Source organism: Caretta caretta, chromosome 1 (assembly GCF_965140235.1).
Source record: "Caretta caretta isolate rCarCar2 chromosome 1, rCarCar1.hap1, whole genome shotgun sequence".
In the NCBI taxonomy this organism is placed as follows: Eukaryota; Metazoa; Chordata; order Testudines; family Cheloniidae; genus Caretta; species Caretta caretta.
In genome coordinates, this window is record NC_134206.1 from 340,463,700 (window position 1) to 340,486,070 (window position 22,371).

At 42.8% G+C, this 22,371-nt stretch overlaps 2 protein-coding genes across 4 annotated transcripts in view; both read right to left on the bottom strand.

Moving 5' to 3' along the window:
- Positions 1 to 552: 552 nt before the first annotated feature.
- LOC142071028 (uncharacterized) lies at positions 553 to 2,094 on the bottom strand. The gene is made up of 2 exons (XM_075125221.1): positions 1,482 to 2,094; positions 553 to 1,094 (listed from the first exon to the last, which is right to left on the bottom strand). The coding sequence occupies exons 1-2, from the start codon at positions 2,035 to 2,037 to the stop codon at positions 553 to 555; spliced, it is 1,098 nt and encodes a 365-aa protein (XP_074981322.1). The 5' UTR covers positions 2,038 to 2,094.
- Positions 2,095 to 4,097: 2,003 nt separating this feature from the next.
- Positions 4,098 to 22,371, bottom strand: part of DHTKD1 (dehydrogenase E1 and transketolase domain containing 1) — a 48,845-nt gene continuing 30,571 nt past the window's right edge. For all 3 annotated transcript variants that reach the window (XM_048836601.2, XM_048836599.2, XM_048836600.2), the window contains 8 exons: positions 21,467 to 21,606; positions 16,229 to 16,379; positions 11,893 to 11,999; positions 8,988 to 9,152; positions 8,048 to 8,130; positions 6,756 to 6,925; positions 5,787 to 5,872; positions 4,098 to 4,663 (listed from right to left, as the gene is read on the bottom strand). In XM_048836601.2, coding sequence (XP_048692558.2) covers positions 4,562 to 4,663; positions 5,787 to 5,872; positions 6,756 to 6,925; positions 8,048 to 8,130; positions 8,988 to 9,152; positions 11,893 to 11,999; positions 16,229 to 16,379; positions 21,467 to 21,606 — 1,004 coding nt within the window. In that variant the 3' untranslated portion in view covers positions 4,098 to 4,561. The remainder of the gene's footprint in view (positions 4,664 to 5,786; positions 5,873 to 6,755; positions 6,926 to 8,047; positions 8,131 to 8,987; positions 9,153 to 11,892; positions 12,000 to 16,228; positions 16,380 to 21,466; positions 21,607 to 22,371) is intronic.

Here is a 22,371-nt window from a genome sequence, read left to right on the forward strand (position 1 = left end):
GGTAGAATGTGCATTTGGACGTTTAAAGGCGCGCTGGCGCAGTTTACTGACTCGCTTAGACCTCAGCGAAACCAATATTCCCACTGTTATTACTGCTTGCTGTGTGCTCCACAATATCTGTGAGAGTAAGGGGGAGACGTTTATGGCGGGGTGGGAGGTTGAGGCAAATCGCCTGGCTGCTGGTTACGCGCAGCCAGACACCAGGGCGGTTAGAAGAGCACAGGAGGGCGCGGTACGCATCAGAGAAGCTTTGAAAACCAGTTTCATGACTGGCCAGGCTACGGTGTGAAAGTTCTGTTTGTTTCTCCTTGATGAACCCCCCCCGCCCCTTGGTTCACTCTACTTCCCTGTAAGCTAACCACCCTCCCCTCCTCCCTTTAATCATTGCTTGCAGAGCCAATAAAGTCATTGTTGCTTCACATTCATGCATTCGTTATTCATTCATCACACAAATAGGGGGATGACTACCAAGGTAGCCCAGGAGGGGTGGTGGAGGAGGGAAGGAAAATGCCACACAGCACTTTAAGCACAGCACTTTAAAAGTTTACAACTTTAAAATTTATTGAATGACAGCCTTCTTTTTTTTGGGCAATCCTCTGTGGTGGAGTGGCTGGTTGGCCGGAGGCCCCCCCACCGCGTTCTTGGGCGTCTGGGTGTGGAGGCTATGGAACTTGGGGAGGAGGGCGGTTGGTTACAGAGGGGCTGCAGTGGCAGTCTGTGCTCCAGCTGCCTTTGCTGCAGCTCAACCATACACTGGAGCATACTGGTTTGGTCCTGCAGCAGCCTCAGCATTGAATCCTGCCTCCTCTCATCACGCTGCCGCCACCTTTGAGCTTCAGCCCTGTCTTCAGCCCGCCACTTACTCTCTTCAGCCCGCCACTTACTCTCTTCAGCCCGCCACCTCTCCTCCCGGTCATTTTGTGCTTTCCTGCACTCTGACATTATTTGCCTCCACGCATTCGTCTGTGCTCTGTCAGTGTGGGAGGACAGCATGAGCTCGGAGAACATTTCATCGCGAGTGCGTTTTTTTTTCTTTCTAAGCTTCACTAGTCTCTGGGAAGGAGAAGATCCTGTGATCATTGAAACGCATGCAGCTGGTGGAGAAAAAAAAAGGGACAGCGGTATTTAAAAAGACACATTTTATAAAACAGTCGCTACACTCTTTCAGGGTAAACCTTGCTGTTAACATTACATACATAGCACATGTGCTTTCGTTACAAGGTCGCATTTTGCCTCCTCCCACCGCGTGAACGGATTTTGGTTGAATGCCAGCAAACATACACTGCAATGCTTTGTTCTACAGTGATTCCCCAGTACGTGTTGCTGGCCTGGAGTGGTAAAGTGTCCTACCATGAAGGACGAAATAAGGCTGCCCTCCCCAGAAACCTTTTGCAAAGGCAGAACCGCAAATGCCAGGGCAAAGTAATCCTTTCACATGCTTGCTTTTAAACCATGTATAGCATTTTAAAAGGTACACTCACCAGAGGTCCCTTCTCCGCCTGCTGAGTCCAGGAGGCAGCCTTGGGTGGGTTCGGGGGGTACTGGCTCCAGGTCTAGGGTGAGAAACAGTTCCTGGCTGTCGGGAAAACCGGTTTCTCCGCTTGCTTGCTGTGAGCTATCTACAACCTCCTCCTCATCATCATCTTCTTCGTCCCCAAAACCTACTTCCGTATTGCCTCCATCTCCATTGAAGGAGTCAAACAACACGGCTGGGGTAGTGGTGGCTGAACCCCCTAAAATGGCATGCAGCTCATCATAGAAGCGGCATGTTTGGGGCTCTGACCCAGAGCGGCTGTTCGCCTCTCTGGTTTTCTGGTAGGCTTGCCTCCGCTCCTTAAGTTTCATGCGGCACTGCTTCGGGTCCCTGTTATGGCCTCTGTCCTTCATGCCCTGGGAGATTTTCAGAAAGGTTTTGGCATTTCGAAAACTGGAACGGAGTTCTGATAGCACGGATTCCTCTCCCCAAACAGCGATCAGATCCCGTACCTCCCGTTCGGTCCATGCTGGAGCTCTTTTGCGATTCTGGGACTCCATCATGGTCACCTGCAGCTTGCCACGCTGGCCAAACAGGAAATGAGATTCAAAAGTTCGCGGTTCTTTTCCTGTCTACCTGGCCAGTGCATCTGAGTTGAGAGTGCTGTCCAGAGCGGTCATAATGGAGCACTCTGGGATAGCTCCCGGAGGCCAATACCATCGAATTGTGTCCACAGTACCCCAAATTCGAGCCGGCAACGTCGATTTAAGCGCTAATCCACTTGTCAGGGGTGGAGTAAGGAAATCGATTTTAAGAGCCCTTTAAGTCGAAATAAAGGGCTTCATTGTGTGGACGGGTGCAGATTTACATCGATTTAACGCTGCTAAATTCGACCTAAAGTCCTAGTGTAGACCAGGGCCTAGTGTAGACCAGGGCTTAGCCCTACAGAGTACCTTCCAAAGGCATGGGTGGCAAGCGTACAGTGGAAGACCACCCCACTATCCACATGAAAAGGGTGAGAGCCATGTGCAGATTTGGGGATTACGATCTAGTCCAACATCTCTTATGTCTGTGTGCACTTTATACTTAGTACATAAGATGTTGGTGATTGAAGATCTCTCTCCATGTTCCCAGAGCTCACTTTTAAGAGAATGGGTACTGAAATATACGTTTTACATAAGTTAGTGAAAGCTGGAAAAAAAAACTGAACGTGAACTTCTTATGAAACTCTTATAACTTATGTCACAGTACTGAAGAGCTCAACAAAATATTACGATAGCATTATTTGTGTGACACTTTTCTAAGTGCCAGCCAAAAAAGCCAAAGGAGTCATTTAACCTTTATATTAAAAAAAGAACTGCTGTATTCAATGTTCCAAATGCTAGATATCAAATAATCTGCATGTATTTCTGCTATTCAAATCTCTCTCAAAAAGCCAAGACAAGAGTTAAACTAAACTAATGAACAAATGCAGCAACATTTCTCGTCCACTAAGACCAGACAGCTGCACAGTAGAGATGTGTTATCTCAGATTGCAATAGTTACGGAATTCAGCACAGAAAAGGGCTTGGAAATGGAAATATAGGGAGAAAAATTAGTATTGTATTACAGTAATACATGTTAAGGAAAAGTTAGCACATGTGACTCCATTTTGGTTTGGGGCCCACCATTGTCTAAAAGCAAGCACATCATGCACCAAGAGGAGTGTTCCTTAGATACTGCATTCCTGTGAAAATCCTCCTCCTTGTCTCCAGCCTGCCTTGACTCCCAGTATCTGTTCTTTGTCAGTCCCTAAACTCCCGGCCTTTGATGTGAGGCCTCCCATCCTGATAATAAAAGTTACTGATGCATGGCTTTAGGACCATGCTGTGTAATTAACATACTAGTTTAGCACGAGGAATGCACCAAGCAGGGATAGGTGGTAGATAAGAAAAGGGTTTGTTTATTGGCTAAAGTTTCCAATGCACGAGGGCAACATGCTTTGCTAAAAAGTATATAACCTTGTATAATCTGTATTCGGGGTCCCCTCCTGGCTAGCAGGGGGGCACCACGCTCGAGCATAATAAACTTGGTGTTTTTTGGGAACTTGGCAGTTGTGGACTTTGTTTATGTGCCTCAGCCTAGATTCGAACTGTGCGTGTCCTACCAGGTGTAATTCGCAGCTGTTGTGTGCGTGTCCTACCAGGTGTAATTCGTAACATACATGCACTAAATGTCTGACGTCTCATATTCAAGAGTGTTGGGATATGAACAACAGAAATTAACAAGGTAAACAGCCATTTTGATACATCAAAACTCAGAAAGCAATGGCTAATTCTTTAAAAATGGGTGAGTGAATTTTTTGTTGAAGAAAGATGCTGGTTTCACAGTCCTGGAGACTAGAGCTCTCCATTTATCCTCAGAACAAACACAAGCAGCCAGCACAATCATCTTCCCATACACTGCCCAGCCATTGACACTCAACCCTGACACAGAGGCACTGCTCAGGGGGTGAGAAGAGAGTTGTGTCCATGGCTCATTCAATTCTCTGCTGAAATTGTCAATCAGGGAACCCAAGTGTGGTGGTATTTTTCCCCACCACTGCCCACTCAAAGAGAAAGAGACTGAGACCCATCAAACCTGGTTCTCAAATGCCAACAAAAAACACTTTATTGTTATAGAAATGCCATAGTTGAAGGCATTACTCAATTCTTAAACATCCACTGAGGTTTAAAAATCTAAATTTAAAGTCAAGGGAAAACTGTTCCCACAAATGAACAATACCAAAGAAATATGGATTTGTACTGCTATGTGGGATAATGCTGTATAAATTAAACATTTGATCTCCCAGTTAACTGACTGATCTCACTGCAGATTTGTTTTTATATAATGAAAAAAATACAAAGGACACTGAGAATTATCCTCTGCATAATACACATAGGCTGAGGTCATTATGGGTTTTGTTGTATTCGTACATTTAAAGAACTGTCTGCTCTTTCCAGAACAGTTCCTGATTTGTTCTTCCTTTGTAGGATGAAAAGGCCAAGGGGTTTTCCTTTTAAGGCGTTTACAAATATTATAAGAAACTGGTTTCCACGTAGAAAGGTCTTAGACAAAAGTTTTGGCAAGGAGGTCTTCCTGTTGCTGCTGGTGTAGTGTTCCAATGCCCACTGCTGGGGCTGGTAAGGGAGGTCTACTCACAAGATGGAGCTGCAATTAAAGTTCAAGCGGGGGAAGGGGGGGGAAATTAGTGATTTAGACGGATGTCTGATTAAGATTGATTTTACTCATTTAACATGATTCTATGCCATTATCACCATGGCATTTGAATGCCTCAAAATAAATGAAACACAAACACTGGATCCTTGAGTCCTATGTATACATGATTTAGGAAGCTACTGCTTCACCCTAACTGAACAATGGGATGATTGTCTGAGTAAACTATGCCCCAAGACCAAAATATTCATGGTGACAGTCCACCCAAAGGAGATTTCACAGTGGAGGACCCATAAGGTTGCAAAAAAGTTCAGTTCCAAGAATGAGAGCAAAAGTGCCCCAGTAGAACTTAACCACCACAATGGGACATAAGGGAAGAGGTAATCTTCTAAAGAGCTGGGTTTCAGACCATTAAGGAGAGAGTGGCTCACTGAATAGGACCTTAGACTGAGATTCTGGAGATATGGGTTCTAGTCCTGGCTCTCCCTCTGACTGGCTGTGAGACCTTGGGAAAGGCACTTAGGGATAGATCCTTAAAGGGATTCTGGCACTGCAGTGCCTAGCCTTGAGGCTCCCCTGCCACCTTGTGGAATTTGTACCCTGAGTAGGTGCCCACACCCCTATACAATGCATGGCAAGAGATAAATGCTTAAGAAAGGGCTTCACAGAAGCCAGCACTCTGAGCAGGCAGCTGCCTAAGCTAGCCAGTAGGAAACACTGATTAGAGTGAGGTAGCCTAACGTCCCATGCCAGAAAGGGACTAAGGCATCTGAGCTGAAAGGAGGCATCTATATCTCCACTTGGGATCCACAGCCATGGAATTAGGTGCCTATGCCCCTACTTGAGGCCTGTTTATCTTGTCTATTTCTATTGTGAACTCTTCGGGGCAGGGTTTCTCACTGTTTGTGGAGCACCTCACACAACAGGGCCCCAATTCTGGCTGTGACCACTAGATACTACTCTAACATATATAATAGCTTAAGTTGGAATATTACACTCATTCAAGGGTTTTTATGTTTATGAACATTAAACTAATTACTACTAATTCCTGGTAGCAAAATATATATAGTATCTAAAGACTCAAACATCAATTTAAAAAGATTACTGTAAACCTTACCTTACATGCCAACTGCTTCTCAAACCTTGGTGACACAAAGGCCCAGGGACCCATGTTCTGTGGCTCCTCCTGACTCCAAATAAAATCTGTAGGAAAGATAAGAGGCCATGTGTTTGTATATTCCATATGGACCAACTGACCTTTCCACTGAATCCAGAAACAGGTACTAATGAATCTCTAAGCTAGTTCTCTTCGCTGTATATTCCCACTCCATCTACAATGGTCCTGCTATCACAGCAAAGGCACCACCCTTCAGTCTGAGGATTAGTAGACTGGACTGACTTTGTTACTACGCAATGCTGCCGCCAGGGGTGAAAATAAATGGATAAAAATTCATATTTTAAGAACAAATTATTCTTTCCTTTTTGGTTCCTCTACCTCCAAATCCTTGCATTACAGAGAACACTCCCTCACTTCCATGTGCTTTGAAGGCTATCCCTCCCTCAAGGCCAAGGGATCTAACAGTGGTGATCAATAGGAAAAACGGCAATTAACTGATCTGCAATATTTGTTTAAATGCATGTGTTGTAAAATTAAACCATTGTATCAATAAGCTCTTTAGGGCAAGGATGGTCTCTTACTCGGTTTGTACAGGGCCTAGCACAATGAAAACCCAGCCTCAATTGGGCTCCCAAGTTCTACTGTAATACAAACTCAATCTGTACTACTAACAACCTGTAAATTTACCACACCCATCTGCTGAATAGATTCAGAACTGCTTATCTGCATCATAGGTTCCACACTAGCATATTCCCCTATGGTGCAAGTGATAAGGACTTGCGTTTCTAAAGCAGCAGATCTGAAGTTGTATTGGGGGGGCAGGACAACAAAACCAAACCAAATCTAAACCTTTTAATCCTAAAAGGAAAGAACAATGTGGAGCAGCAACAAGTGGAGTTCCTAGATGGCCATGGATTTGTTTCAATACTTTAAGAGAGGTTAAATGCAAAGTATAAAGATCTGCCTGACCTTTGGCATTTCTGTATTTGTTCATCTCTTGCTGTAGAGCTTCCAGGGGGAAAGGACACAGTTCTTCTAGCCTGACAATAGCAGTGCTGTGCTTCTTCTCTGCTAGTGCCTCTCTCTGTTTCACCAAAGCATAGTAATGCTTGCCAGAACACAGCACCACTCGGCTGATGCTAAAAGGCAGAAAAATTGAAGTGTTTTCAAGTACAGCATTTTAAAAAGAGACCCTACACAACCACTTGTTATACATTAAATCCTAAACTTTTAGCTTTTTCTTTTAAAAAGAGAAAACCGGACAAGGCCAAAGTGCTGACTATCAGATCAAAAGAAAGAAAAGAGGGCAGAAGAGGAAGGACTGTCCAGTTATTAAGTTCCCAGTCTTCGATCAACTCCCTGCTCTGCCCCAGACTTGGGAAAGTTACTTAGTCTCTCTGTGCCTCCATTTCCCATCTGTTAAATATGGATAGTAGTACTTTCCTAACTTTCAGGGGTGTTGAGGATAAATACATTAAAGATGCTGAGTCATTCAGATTCTACAGTGATAGTAGCCAGATAAGTACCACAGACAGAAGCTTATCCAAACAGGGCTGTTTATATTCCTATCTAAGGAAGGGAAAGACACACAAAACATACTTTTGAAATATAGTTCTCTGCTCCAGCCATGGTTCTCATCTCTACAGACTCCTCACATCAGCATGTGAAGTGTTCAAAGACCAATATTACAAAAATTATTATTTTTCTCATAAAAATAGCAGCAGAGTGGGGGATTCATTTGTTTATGAATGAGCAGCACTGGTCCGTGTCAAGCACACTACAGGCAGAAGCAAGATAAACCACCAAACTCAAGCTCTCTGAATGCACCTGAGCTCAGGCCTCAATGACTATTATCCTACCCACTCCTGCTGTTTCATTCCTGGGGCTTCTTTACCAACTGTCAGTTGTGCTGAAGTTTCTGGTGGTGTAAGATATGGCCACCAGTGATGCAGAGATCACATTTCCTAAAAGATTAGATCAATCTCCTTTATGTGCAGTGCAAAACCTTCAGGCCTAATTCGGTTCTCATTTATAGGGGTGTAAATCCAGGCTAACTAATGAAATCAGTGGAGTAAGTTTTACAGAGGTGACAAGAGAATAAAAGGACCTATAATTCTATCTTAGGTCTTCTATTGATCCTGTTTATTTTTTCTTCATAAAATTCTCAGAAATTAATTTTCAAGGAAAAAAACTGGTTTTACAGCCAATTATGCTTACATGCTGTTTGAAACGGTGAGTATTAGAAACAAGAATCAAGTTACCTGTTAGGATCCACTGACAAATCACCAATTACAGGCTTGAATGTTGTCCCTGGGGCCATTTCTTGAAAATCTGACACCGCCCCCTAAGTGAAGAAAAAGTAGGATATTTAACTTGTGGTTTTCAAATCTAAAAATCTATATACTGTATAATGATTAAAATATGATCCCGAAGAAAACCCCCCCAAGTCTTGTACTACTGGTTATTGATCAGAAAAGTTTGTCAATCAGTTGTTTATGGGGATTCTGAGCTTCCTGGCATAACATTCATTATTAACAATGGCTACAATCAAACTGATTAACAGCTGATGCCAGAAGATTAAAGATACATTGTCAAACAGATTTTAGCCCACAGATTTAGACTAAAATTATTTTACTGAAAACTAAAATGAAGAGTTATCCAGTATATATATATATATATATTTAAATTTCCAGGATTTCCTCCTACTCTCTTGAAAGGGCAAAGGGTGGAAGATTTAAAACAAAAAACCCACATGCTTTGCCAACACTGTGAATGCCAAAACACAACAGAACATTTTTGCTAATGCATGAGAACTGGGAAGTGAAACTCACCAGTGTAGTCTCAATATCTAAGATGAGTGAAATGGAAAAAGCAAACTTAAGTGGAGAAAGTCAAATTAGATACCATTTTAACTAAAATCCTTTTGAAAACCACTGTAGAGTCAATGTGGTGAAAAAACCTGTGTGGACACACTTATATCAGTGTAAAAGTTATATTGGCTTAGCTTGCACTGGCAAAGTTTACAGGTGCAAACTAAACCATGTTTAAATAGATTTATGAAGGCCAATGCAAGAAGTTTGAACCAGTTTAAACTGATGCAAACCACACTTAGTTAAACTGGTATAACGGTGTGTTTTAGAGTAGGTCTTAGAGGGTAAAACCAAACTAAAAGTAACCCTAGCAGAGAATGTTTCTACTTACTGGAAATCTGAGTAGCATTTTGGGAGAAGCAACAATTAAAGGTTTCCGGAAGTTTCGGATCATCTGCCTACGGAGCAAATGGAAATACTGTGCTGGGGTGGTTGGATGCACAACTGACATGTTCACGTTGTCACCATCAACTCCCTCTTCTGCACTGTCACACATCTATGCAAGGAGAACAAAATAATCCCTCACCAAGAAGCAAGCTGTCAACCAAACATGCTTGAGACAGCACAGATGATGGAGGTACAATCACTAGTGTTTGTACAGGGAACAGTTACACACTCCAATATGTGCTGAAGGTCTCAAACTTACAGGAAAAGGCGATAAACAAATGAAGAAGTTGCTCTAATTCTTTTATAAAACATTGCTAACATCTCAACTAAACTACAAAAGCTTTAACTGTGGTGTAACCAGGACCCTTGATTCTGTTGCTTTTAAGAGCATAAATGGGCTCTTAAACAACTTCTGTATTTGATCCCAGATCCACACACTGCAATCACCTAGTGAGTTTGTAAAGCACTTAAGGAGTTACACAAAAAGATGTGTTATAGCCTTTAAAAATAAAATATTTATAATGCAACTTTTTTTAAGATCACAACAATGTCAAAATGATAATATGCAATTCTGAATCATAGAGTATCAGGGTTGGAAGGGACCTCAGGAGGTCATCTAGTGCAACCCCCTGCTCAAAGCAGGACCAATCCCCAACCAAATCATCCCAGCCAGGGCTTTCTCAAGCCTGACCTTAAAAACTTCAAAGGAAGGAGATTCCACCACCTCCCTAGGTAACGCATTCCAGTGCTTCACCACCCTCCTAGTGAAAAAGTTTTTCCTAATATCCAACCTAAACCTCCCTCACTGCAACTTGAGACCATTACTCCTCGTTCTGTCATCTGCTACCACTGAGAACAGTCTAGATCCATCCTCTTTGGAACCCCCTTTCAGGTAGTTGAAAGCAGCTATCAAATCCCTTCTCATTCTTCTCTTCTGCAGACTAAACAATCCCAGTTCCCTCAGCCTCTCCTCATAAGTCACGTGTTCCAGTCGCCTAGTCATTTTTCTTGCCCTCCACTAGACATTTTCTAATTTTTTCACATCCTTCTTGTAGTGTGGGGCCCAAAACTGGACACAGTACTCTAGACGAGGCCTCACTAATGTCGAATAGAGGGGAACGATCACGTCCCTCGATCTGCTGGCAACGCCCCTACTTATACATTCCAAAATGCCATTGGCCTTCTTGGCAACAAGGGCACACTGCTGACTCATACCCAGCTTCTCATCCACTGTAACCCCTAAGTCCTTTTCTGCAGAACTGCTGCCAAGTCATTTGGTCCCTAGTCTGTAGCAGTGCAAGTGCTTGCCAATGGAGGATCCCAACGTCCCGTTGCAAATATTAGTGAATTCAGCCTTAAAACTCACCTATATGGTAGGTAAATATTGTTCCCATTGAAAGTCAGTTTCCTGATCGGTTAAATGGCTCATCTAAGATCACACATGAAGTTTGTTTCAGAGCCTAGAACAGAACTGCAGTCTCCAGACTTGCACCTTAAGCACATGATCACCCTTCCTCCCAATCCATGCCATTTTTTTCAAAGCAACCATCTTGGTTATATGATCTTGCAGAAACCTAACATCAACCCCAAGCCTTTAATTCAAGGTGGATGGAAATACATGATCTTAAAAAAAAAAAAAGAAATACATTTCTTCTTTTAAAAAATAAACCTGTTAAATTAAAATTGAACTGATGACAACCTACATTAAGGCCTAAATTTACTATAATCTATTAAAATCATTTAGAATTGAATAAAAAATATTCAAGCAGTGCATGTTTACTGTCAAAATTTTAAAGAAAGTCAAACCACTGAGCTTGTGGAAGCTTGCTGGCTATTGCACCTGAAGTGCTAAACTATAGTTTTTGACAACATTAGCCTCTTCTTCAGGTGCAAAGGTAGTATGTTCTTTATTTCATTCGACTAGTTCAGTTCAAGTCAATGACTAGTTCATCCAAAGTTGAAAAATCAATTGGGAGTTGAAAAAAGCAGGAAAGTGTGTGTTTTCATCTACCAATTTATGAATAAAAACTAGGTTCAAGAGGATGAGATAGACTAGTTCTAAAATCTGAAAGAACATGACCACCAGAAACAATCAGTTCAGTACAGGTTATTCCTTTAAAAAAATTTTTTTAAAGGAATAACCTGTACTGAACTGATAATTCTACATGCTGTTTTTATGCATTTTTAAGTCAATTCCAGCTTGTCACAAGTCAGATGTAAAAAATTAGAGAAGATGGGGGAGGTAATTTCTTTTATTGGACCAATTTCTGTTGGTGAGAGACAAGCTTTGAAGAAGAGCTCCGGGTAAGCTTTAAAACATGTCTGTTTCACCAAAAGAAGCTGATCCAATAAAAGATTATTACCACACCCCCCCCTCGTCCCTCTAATATACTGGGACCAATACAACTACAAGAACACTGCAAAAAAAGTAAAATATTAATCATCTAAGAAATAAGAAAAGCATTTTAATATAATAAAAATATAAAAAATTAATAATCTGAATAAATGTAAGTTAATCTATACAATTAGTTAAATAGATGTGTATAGATATAGTGCATCAAAAAGGATCAAATTTTGCGCAACTGTATTTAGTTGCAAATAAACACGTTTTAATGGTTACCAATCAATGAGAATCAGCCTCTCTTTGGAAAATAAAAAGGACAAATGCAAAACAAGATTAAAATCAATGATTTAATCAAGGCTTCCCGATTTAAATCGATCTACCCTGCTTAATTAGACCGGCAAGTGCTATTGGCATGTAGCAACTTTTAAGAGAACAGCTTTCCTGAGGCATCTGACATTGACCTGCATTGACAGAGGGTATGACACAGGCAGGTGTGTCCAGCTACCTGTAAGAAACGTTCCATTCGGCAGGAAGAGTGTTCAGGGCCTGCACCATCATAGCCATGGGGAAGAAGAATGACTATCCCGCTCTGCAGAAGCCACTTAGCTTCACCTAAAGAAGCAGGATCCGGGGGGGAGGAGAGAAAAGAGTTACACAGAGCCTAAGTCAACATTATACAGACAGTTACTTGGTAAGTCTATGCAAATCATCTCCCAAAGGTTTACACACACAAAATATCTAGCAAGATATGGTCTTTAAATAAACAAAACTTCCTGTGGAAGTTTAGTGGTCAGTTTGATTATCTGAAAGTCTGAGGACACTGAAGCTTTTGTGTAAATCAGAGACTCTGGGTTCTGAGGAGGATTCTAAGTCTGCAGTACTGATGCTAATTCCCTCTGTTTCAATTATAAATCCTAAATTTTGTTTTAAAAATTGCACCAAAAAGTTACAGTAGAATCCTCTTAACTGGACAGTGTCATTCTGATTACACAGGTGTTCAATTAAAAGCCTCTAAAAAAAATAAATAAATCCAAGAATACTTCAAGTTCAACAAAACATACTGAATAAAAGTGATTCACTGCATGCTGTCTTTTAAAATATTTATTTGGAGACTTCTATATCAAAATACCAGCGCTAAGAATTTTATACCTATTTAACCTCTGATAAGTAATTTCTTAATGAGTTGCCACTGTTGAAATGTTTCCATCCGAAGCAGAGCGTATGCTAATACCGTCCTGCCTAAGGATCATTTCCTATTCTCAGTTTGCCAGTTTCCTGGGAACTATGTCAATAAAGTGCCATCTCAGATTAAGTGTAGTGTGCTGGAACAACAATTTACAACTCTGACAATTCCTTCTTTCAAACAGAAACTGAAGTCTGTAATAGATATATATAAACAATCTGTGTCCAGTTTATCTATACACACACCCACACACCACAAACTATCTATCTGCATCCGGTTATAAATTCCATTTGGCTTTACCAATGCTATTTGTAATGGTAACAGCCATTGTGTAGCCATTTTGTAGCAGGAATTTGACACAGTGGAGAGTTTAGGTTTGGAAAGCTGTGCCAGAGCATTCACAGGCCATCAACAATAAAGGACTCTCCCCTACTTCAACAATGGGGTTTCTGCCAGCGAAGCCTTTAACCTTGAATGGGCTCTTTCTTCACAGAACCCTGTCAGGAGGGAGAAGGGCAGGTGGGGTGGAATTCCCACCCCCCACCTCCAAGCACACAGCTGAGGGAATTGCAGTTTCTCTGCTTGACCACCTGACCCAGAGGTGGCAGGGACTGTTAAAAAGGCAGCTTGCTTTCTAAGCCAACAAAGCCCTTTCCTCACCAGAAACAAAAGACCCAGAAGGAGTGGAGGCAGGATGGACTTTGCCTCCCCTAAGGACTTGTATCGGACCCAGAGACTCCAACAGGAGGCAAAGATCAGACTAAGGAGGATTGTGTTCAGGAGTTCGTGGTTTTCCCATAGATCTATAACTCTTGTGCCTCTAAAAAGCGTGCGCGCGCAAGGAACCTTTTACTAAGGCTGTATTTCCTTGTTTTACTGCCACATTGTCCCTGAAAGTGGTAACTAGCAACCAGAGCTCCCACAATCAGGTGGTCTTTGAGGGGCAATCGGTCCAAGCAGCCTGGGGGCTCGGGAAGGCCAAAGCACTAGTTCCAGAGTCTAGGTAGCAGGTCTGTGGGGTCCTACAGCTCAAGAAGCATGTCAGACATGGGGTCTGTATAACCATTTTATCCCTTCAGTGCCAACTGGCAGAGGCCCCATCATAGCAAGCCTGTTACACTCTTTGCCCCCAACACACTTGTCATAATATGTATCTAAAAGGTGTCACGTATCATATCATATGTAAACTGGTGCCACGGTGGTCCTAAAAATCATTGTGTGAAGCATATAAGGGTTGTGCACAAAGATGTGTGCTGGAAATATGTTCTTAAAATGTGTTTGGGAGGGAGTGCATAAACCCGGCCTGTACCTACCTGTCTGACCGGCTTCGCTGCAGGCAAAGGACAATGAAAGTACATTTATATATAAGGTTAACAAAGCCATCAAGCTAACAAGCAGCAAAGACGAAAGTTTGGCGATCATGCCAGGGAACAGAACCTGCACCCCAGGAAGCCTTCCGGGCTCTTGAGCACAGACAATTAATTTTGGGTAATATAAGGGGAGGGGGAAAAAAAACAAAAAACAACTTTAGTGATCCATCACTTAGGGGACATGGGGAACAGCACCTTGTGGGCCTGTGAAAGTTGGATCCCCTGACCAGGAAGGCTAGAGATGTCGGAAATTTTATGTAAGTGAGAAAACTGCTTAGGCAAAGATTGTAACTTGCTAAAATTACATTTTATCCCCTAGAAAGCATGTTTTGTTTGTAACCATTCCTGTCTTTTTCTCTTGCTTAGTGTTAGGATATAGATATTCAGGCCTGTCTGTAAAAGGCCTATACTCTAAGAATTTAGGTGTATTCTTATCACTTAGCTAGTTATAGAGGTACAAAAGAGAATCAAAATCACTGTCTGACTGTATAAGGCCTTTTCTCTCTGTGACAGTCTGAGGCCCTGTTCTTGGGCTAAGGCCTTTGGCTAAGCAGCAGAGGCAGCTATAAGCTGGGAAGCGAACGGTCACATCCTCACATTCCAAACTAGTCTCACTGAAAGAAGGTGCTATTGGGCTGTTAGGAGTACAATCCTGTCCTGATAATGCCTATCACCTCCAGAGAAAGGGAAGTGCCTAGAAGATGTAAAAGGAAACTTAGTTTGATAGCATCCTGTCTGGCAAGAACTCACTTATCAATAGATGTAGTTGTGAAATCCTCACTTCTGTATTGTTTTGTCATTATAGTTCCCACTTTGCTATTGTTTATTTGCATGGTCTCTGTCTGGTTCTGTGATTGTTTCTGTCTGCTGTATAATTAATTTTGCTGGGTGTAAACTAATTAAGGTGGTGGGATATAACTGGTTAAATAATCATGTTACAATATGTTACGATTGGTTAGTTAAATTTCAGTAAAATGATAGGTTAAGGTATAGCTAAGCAGAACTCAAGTTTTACTATATAGTCTGCAGTCAATCAGGAAGTAAAGGGGGTGGGGAATGGGAACAGGGAATAAAGGTGGGGAAACTGGAATCATGTTTTGCTAAGGGGGGGAATGGGAACAGGGACACAGGTAAGGCTCTCTGGTGTCAGAGCTGGGAAGGCGGACACTAAGGAAGGAAACTGGAATCATGCTTGCTGGAAGTTCACCCCAATAAACATCAAATTGTTTGCACCTTTGGACTTCGAGTATTGTTGCTCTCTGTTCATGCGAGAAGAACCAGGGAAGTAAGTGGGTGAAGGAATAAGCCCCCTAACACTTAGTATCACTTACACCTCTGTTCTTTGTTAATAAACTTATTTTTAGTTTTACCATAAACCATCTCAGTGCTGTTATATTGAAGTGAAGTGGGAGTCTTCAGCTAAACTAACAGGCTGGTATGTACTCTCTTTGGAGACAGAAATTAAGTTTGCTGTGAGTGTCCAGTGAGAGGGACTGGAACCTGCAGGAAGAGGTCTCTGGGGAACTTGGAAATTGAAGTTCACTATTAACTTCAAGGCAAGGTTTAGACTGGCAGAGCCTTAAGGAGTTTGCTCCCCGACACTCCAGCCTATCTGCCTTGCCAGCAGACACACAGGTTAGCAGCAGCAGCAAAGCTCTCCCTTGCTGAGGCAGCAGGGTAACACAGTGGCTCACAGTTCTGGGTGTCCTGAGCAGAATGTCACAGTCTGTGCCTGGGGTTACCCCTAAGCGACCCAGAGCTAGGAACGGTGCTTCGCAACGTGTGGAACTCCGTGGTTGGATCCCACCGTCACAGACTGCTGTTCATTCAGGAAGGAGGACTAGAACATGCTGTGAAAAAGTCCAAGGAGGGGAGAAAAACCCAGCCACCTGGTAGCATTGGAAGGATGATGCAGTGGTTAGGGATTTAGCATGAGTCTCTGGGGACCTGGGTTCAAGTCTATGCTCCTGTATAGACTTCCCAGTTGACTTTTGGGAAAGTCATTTAGTCTCTCTCTGCCTCAGTTCCCCAACTGTAAAATGGGGAAAATAGTACTGCCCTACTTCACAGGGGTGTTGGGAGGGTAAATACATTAAAGACTGAGGTGCTCAGATATAACAGTAATTGGGGCCATATAAGTACCATAGCCAGATTATCCAAATTGTATTACATATAAGAAATCCAAGATACAGAATTGCTTGCCATGAGCATGGGGTCTTTTAGTTAAAAAGGAATTTCTGTAACACATGTAAGAAATATCTTTATTTTAATAAATTTGTTCCACTCACCTCCAGAGATGAAAGTGTCAAATATTATCTGGGCTCCATTAAAGAAGTCACCAAACTGGGCCTCCCAAATTGGCAGTAACTTGGGGCTTTCAATACTCATTCCATACTCAAAACCAAGCACAGCTTCTTCAGACAGTGGGCTATTGCTTACCTAACAAAGAGAAAGAGTTTGGAAAACATAGGTGGGTGAAAGAAGATGTTTGAATTTGACTATTTTTCAGAATCAGAGCACGTCTATGATAGGAATGTTTGGGAGGCATTCCATAATCACCTTTTTTCAGGGGAGGGAGGGCGAAATAAATTGCAGGGGAGCTATAATGCTACTTCATAGTCTCATTCACCTCCACAGCTGATCTCCTCCCCCTCTGCAAAAAGAAAAAGAAAACCCAGAACCCCTCTTTCTCAACTATCCGAAATAAAATAACCAAGAGCTTGAGTTGAATGCGTTGCTGAACTGACACAATTAATTGACCTCCTCCCTGTAAGTCAGACCACAATTCTTTTTACCTGCAGAGTCACTTCTGTGGCAAAAACCCACCCATCTCAGTCATTAGAGAAGCGAACTGGAATTCTGTAAACCCTGGCTCTCCAACAGATTGTCCACATGGATTCAACTCCTGATGTGCACATGCCCCGTGTGCATAAGATTGGATTCTTCTGGCCACTAGTGTCTGTTGGAGCAGCATCTGCATTCAACATATCCTCCTTACTCCCACTACCACCCAAGGACATAAAAGGCAGAATGGGCCCAACCGTTCCTCAGGTCCTTCTTGCAGACCGTGGCAGTGAGACTGAACTTTCACAGCGTCCGCCTTCTTCACTGCACATTGTGCTAGTATAGTTAGTTAGTGGGCCTACTACTTAGTTGTTCGTTAGTGCCGGTTGTAAAAAAACATGATATTATATTTCTGTTGCATAATTTTTCTTGAGTAAGTTTCAGTTAGGCTACACTACACCCATCCTCCCATTCAGGGGTGCTAGTAACATGGCAAAAGCTAAATGGCTGGGATTCAAGACATGTCCCTCATGCAAAACTTCGATGCCCGTGACGACACACACTTCTGGTGCCTGCTTTGCCTAAGAGAGAGATACAGCCCCAAGCAAGGCTCCATATGTTTCCGAGTTCTCTTCGAGAAGGGGCAGGCTAGAGAAGCCCACCTGAAGCCGCTACTTGAGAGCGCAGTACAAGCCTCCTCGCAGAGTGAGAGGAAGGTCAGAGCTCAACCATAGTCACCTCGTCATTCCCTTTCCGTTAGTACCCAGTATCCTCAGATGCCATAGCCTCCATAATTCCCTTGTTAGAGCCTCAAGACTGATTCAGTTGTCTTGCAGGTCAAGAGCCATCTTTCCACTTATCTATTCATGCAGCCCAGAGGAAATACCTCAGATTTCTAGCAGGATCATTTTATTACTGGTACAGGATGGTGACCTCTGGTCTCTCCACAGCATCAAAGGTATTTATGAAGGATTTGGCACTTGTGGCAGCTCATCTAAGGAGGCAAGGTAGCCAGGTCTACACACACCTCAAAGACTAGCTGGTTTGAGGAAGATAAACCCCACAGATGACTACTTCTATCCAAGTAACTTTAAAGCTCTTTACTTCATGGGACCTCACAGTCAACAGAAAGAAGTCCACACTAATTCAGACTCAAAGCACAGAGTGCATAGGAGCAGCACTAGATTCCAGGTCAGCGAGAGTTTACCTTCCACAGGAAAGATTCTTGACAATAGTAAAACCTCACCAAAGCACATCAGTAAAAGCATGTCTCAGATGTCCATGACACATCATGCCTATGTGACACAGTTTGCCAGAATTCCCCTATCCTCCATGCAAGAATGGCTGAAATTAGTGTATCTACCCAGTAGATATCACATGGAAATGATGGTTGTGGTCTGAAGTCTTTGTTAATCTGGTGAAAAAAGCTTTTTTAGGTATGCAAAAATTCTCTGCACATCTGTCTACCAAGACTGGTGACAGATCTCCCACTGAGGGATGGGGAACTCCTCTAGATTATCTCTGAATTCAGGACCCATGGTCTCTTCAGGAAGCTCATCTCCACATAAGCATCCTAGAGCTCAGAGCCATCTGCCTGCCATGCAAAGTGTTCCTGCCTCTTCTCCATAGATCCATAATTTAAGAGTTGACAGATAACACCACAATCATGCATTATGCCAATAGATGAGAGAGCATGATGGCCTGACAAGGCAGAGACTACTTGGTGCATTCCAAATCAAATCTTACCAGCGGCTCTGCATCTTTCCAGCCTTCAAAACACGTTAGGAGACCAACCCAGCAGACCATTCTGAGAGACTCAGTCCTGCAGAATGCCTTTTGCAAGTGGGGATTCCCAGAAATAGACCTATTTGCCACAGACCAGAATAACAGGTGTCAAACAGTTTGTTCCAGAGGGGGTTCTAGCCCAGGATTTGACAGATACTGCTCATATCCCTGGTACTCTGGGACTGATGTATATCTTTGTGCCAATTCTCACAATACCAAGGGTTTTGAGGAAACCAAGACAAGACACAGGACTAATTATTACAGTGATTGAGCTCTTTAAGTCTATCTGTTCAGTTTACCAAAAAGAAGATTGAGAGGTGAATTGATTACAGTATGTGAGTACCTTCATATGGAGAAAATACTAATGGCCTCTTTAATCTAGCGGAGAAAGGCAAACAAGAACTAATGGATGGAAGCTGAAGCCAGATAAATTCAAATTAGGTATAATTCTGTTTTAAAAATAAAAATAAAAAAGTGATAAACCATTGGAACAAACTATCAAGGCAAATGGTGGATCCTCCCTCTCTTGATGTCTTCATAGAAGACTGAGTAAAGCACATCCTCCGGAAAGGCATCCAATCACTAATTATTGGGCTCAATACAGGGGTAACTGAGTGATATGTTAATGGCCGGTGCTATATAGGTCATACTAGATAATCTAAAAGTCCCTTCTGGTCTCAAACTCTGAATCATGACAGCTCCAGCATTTGCTGGACAGTTCCATTATTTGGATCTGACAATCTCTCAGTTCAGCCCTCGATCACCTTACCTGCTCAATCTAGTAGTCATTCAGAACAGTGAGATCCTGCACCTGGACCCAGCACTGTTACACCTGACAGCCTCGATGCTGGCTATATGACATCCATTGAAAGAAGCTGCTTAGACAAAGTTCAGAAAATTCTGCTCTAAAGCAGGAAAGCCTCAAGCCAACTTTGCTTTTTAAGTAGAAGAGGTTGTCTATCTAGGCATCTCAGCACTAACTGTCTTACTGGACTACACTCATTTCAGCAATACTGGGCTATTTACTACCCCTTGAAAAAATCTGGATGATATTAGCACCACCTAGCAGCTACATCTGCACACTGCCCTCCTATTCAGGGCCATACTGTTTTTTACTCAACTGTGACAAAGCTCCTTAAGGCAGGTTTTTCCCTCAATTTGGGAGATCCCTCCCTCTTGGGAACTCAATATAGTATTAGCGGAGTTGATGGATTCCCCATCTGAGTCCTTAGCCACCTGTTCCATTTACCACAATCTATGAAAACTGCCTTTAATAGCCATTACATTAGCTCAAAGGATAGGAGAGATTCAGACCTTTGGGGTGGGCTCCTTTACACAGTATTCCCTAAGGATAAAGGGACTCTCAGGCCTCACCTCAAGTTCCTGCCCAAAATTGTTTCAGAATTCTATAGGAACCAATTTATTCTCCATCTCCTAGTTTTCTTCCCCAAGCCTTCCTGCACCCCAGAGAAGCTAACCTTCACACACTAGATGTAGTAAGGCGACTGTCTTTTTACATTGAGAAGACAAAACCATCCAGGAACACACTCAGACTGTTTGTAGCCTTTGCAGAGAGCATTAATAGTCAGGCAATATCCCCTTAGGGATAATCTAACTGCATGAGGACATGTTATAAATTAACCAGGCTAGATCCATTTAGCTATACTGGAACTTATTCCACTACAGCTTAGGCAGCCTCTGCTGTCTGTTTCAAGAGTGTCCCTATTCTGAAAATCTGCAAGGCAGTTATGTGGCACCCAGTTGACACATGCACTGGACACTATTCTTTGTATCTGAAAGCCTCTGGGGTAGAGGCTTTCAGATTAGATCTCTTTTGGTAGGGCTGTCCTACTATCCTAACTGGAACTCCTACTACCCCACTCCGACCAAACATAACTGTTAGCTACCAAGAGTAGAGTCCATGCGGACAATCATTTGAAGAATGAACAATTGCAAGTTAATGTAAGGCAAGTTTCTTGAAGATGTGTTGTCCACATGGATTCTACATACCACCCTCCTTGCCAGCTACTATAGAGTCGAACTTCTCTGACATTCTGCTTTAGCAAAGAAACTGAGAGACAGGTGGGCCCACGCTTTCTACTGTGACTAAGGCTAAGATTTTATCAGGGTTATTTTTAGTAAAAAAGTCACAGATAGGACATGAGCAATAAACGAAAATTCATGGAAGTCGTGACCTGTCTGACTTCTGCTGCTGCGGCTCCATGGTTTCCCCTGCCATGGTGGTGGCTGGGAGCTGTGGTGTTCCCCCTCTGCCCACGGCAGCTGGAAGCTGCAGGGTGACCATATTTCCCAAAGAGAAAATGGGACACCCCCAGCTGCTTGCCTGAGGTGTCTGCCTTCCCGCCGCGCAAAGTCGCCCGTCACTGGAACTCTGAGGAGGGCCCCCTGTCACCACTGTCGCCGGAATCCTGCTGCCATCGCCCCACTGGCTGCCAGCTCCTGAGTCCTGCAGCCCCAGGGACTGAAACTGAGAATGTCACGGAGGTCTCTGAAAGTCATGGATTCCATGATTTCCATAACCTCCAGGACATAAATGTAGCCTTAATTATGATCTTGTTTTGTAGGGTGGGAGTGCACAAAGACATCTAGGGCACAGGCACTGCTCCAACAGACTCTAGTGGACAAAATAATCTGATCTCACATGCATGGGGATGCAGGTGCACTGAAAGTGGAATCCACAGGGACAACACATCTTGAAGAACTAGAGTTACTGTAAGGTAAGTAATTGGTCTTTCTATTCCCTACTCTCACTTTGGCTCATTGTATGACCTTGGACAACCCGATTAATTTCTGAGGCTCAGGTTCCCCATTTATGGAATGGCAAGTTATCCACCTTTGAGAAGACCTTTTGAGAAGCAAAACACTGTTATAATAATTTGCATATAACTATGCGAAGACATGGACAAGTGACCTGTTCTATAAAGCATACACCATACCTCTAGGAAGCCTTTCTGATCCGGAGACAAATGATTCAGCGGGATATAGGTTTCATCTGTCTCTTGGCAAACCAACATTGCGTGTCGTTGGCTGAATGTTCCTCTGCCAACATCCTGGCCACTTAGTCGGATATTAAACCCTTTATCAAGCAAGAAACAAAAGTAACCTTAAACAATCAAAGTCATAAAGGGAGAGACTACTAGTGACAACTACTCCTTACTCAACAATATCACTTCCCTCTTCAAAATCCTCTCTGGTTTCGCCTCACTAAGCATATCAAATTAAAGCTTCTTTTTCTAATCATCAGGGCTCTGTGCAACTCTACTCTTCTTTAGACATCCCTGCCCTCACTTCTCCCCCACAACTCCCAAGGCTTGTTCCTTAATGGCTCTCTAGGAATCCTTTCTACCATTCTTATCTTTATACCTTCTTCCACTCCACTCCTTACTCTTACACCAAACATCTCTAGTTCTCTTGGGCAAAATCTTCCTCCCCTCCTTCAAACACACACACCTCCTATTAAGACTCAGCATGCTCTTGCACCTCTCCAGGCACGGTCATGTAAATAGCTAGATCGATGTGTTTGAACTGTTTTTAGTCTGTGTCTGCATTAGAGTTTTTTTGAGCAAGTACTGAGATTACTTATGCGATGGTACAGCATGAACTTTACTATCAATTATTAAAATTACTATTAGTTTACCCATGCGGAGGAATAAAATTAGTACTGGGTATCTGCCTTCTACTTTAGAACAGGATGCTCTTGAGCAGAGACCTCCACTAGTGACAAACTGCTTACCTATTTTATAATGTTAAGCCAGAAGCAAACCACAGAATGCATGTGCCCTGCATGCAATGTAGTACAAACCTGAATCCAGGCCTAGGAGGTGAAAAAATTCAGCCTTAA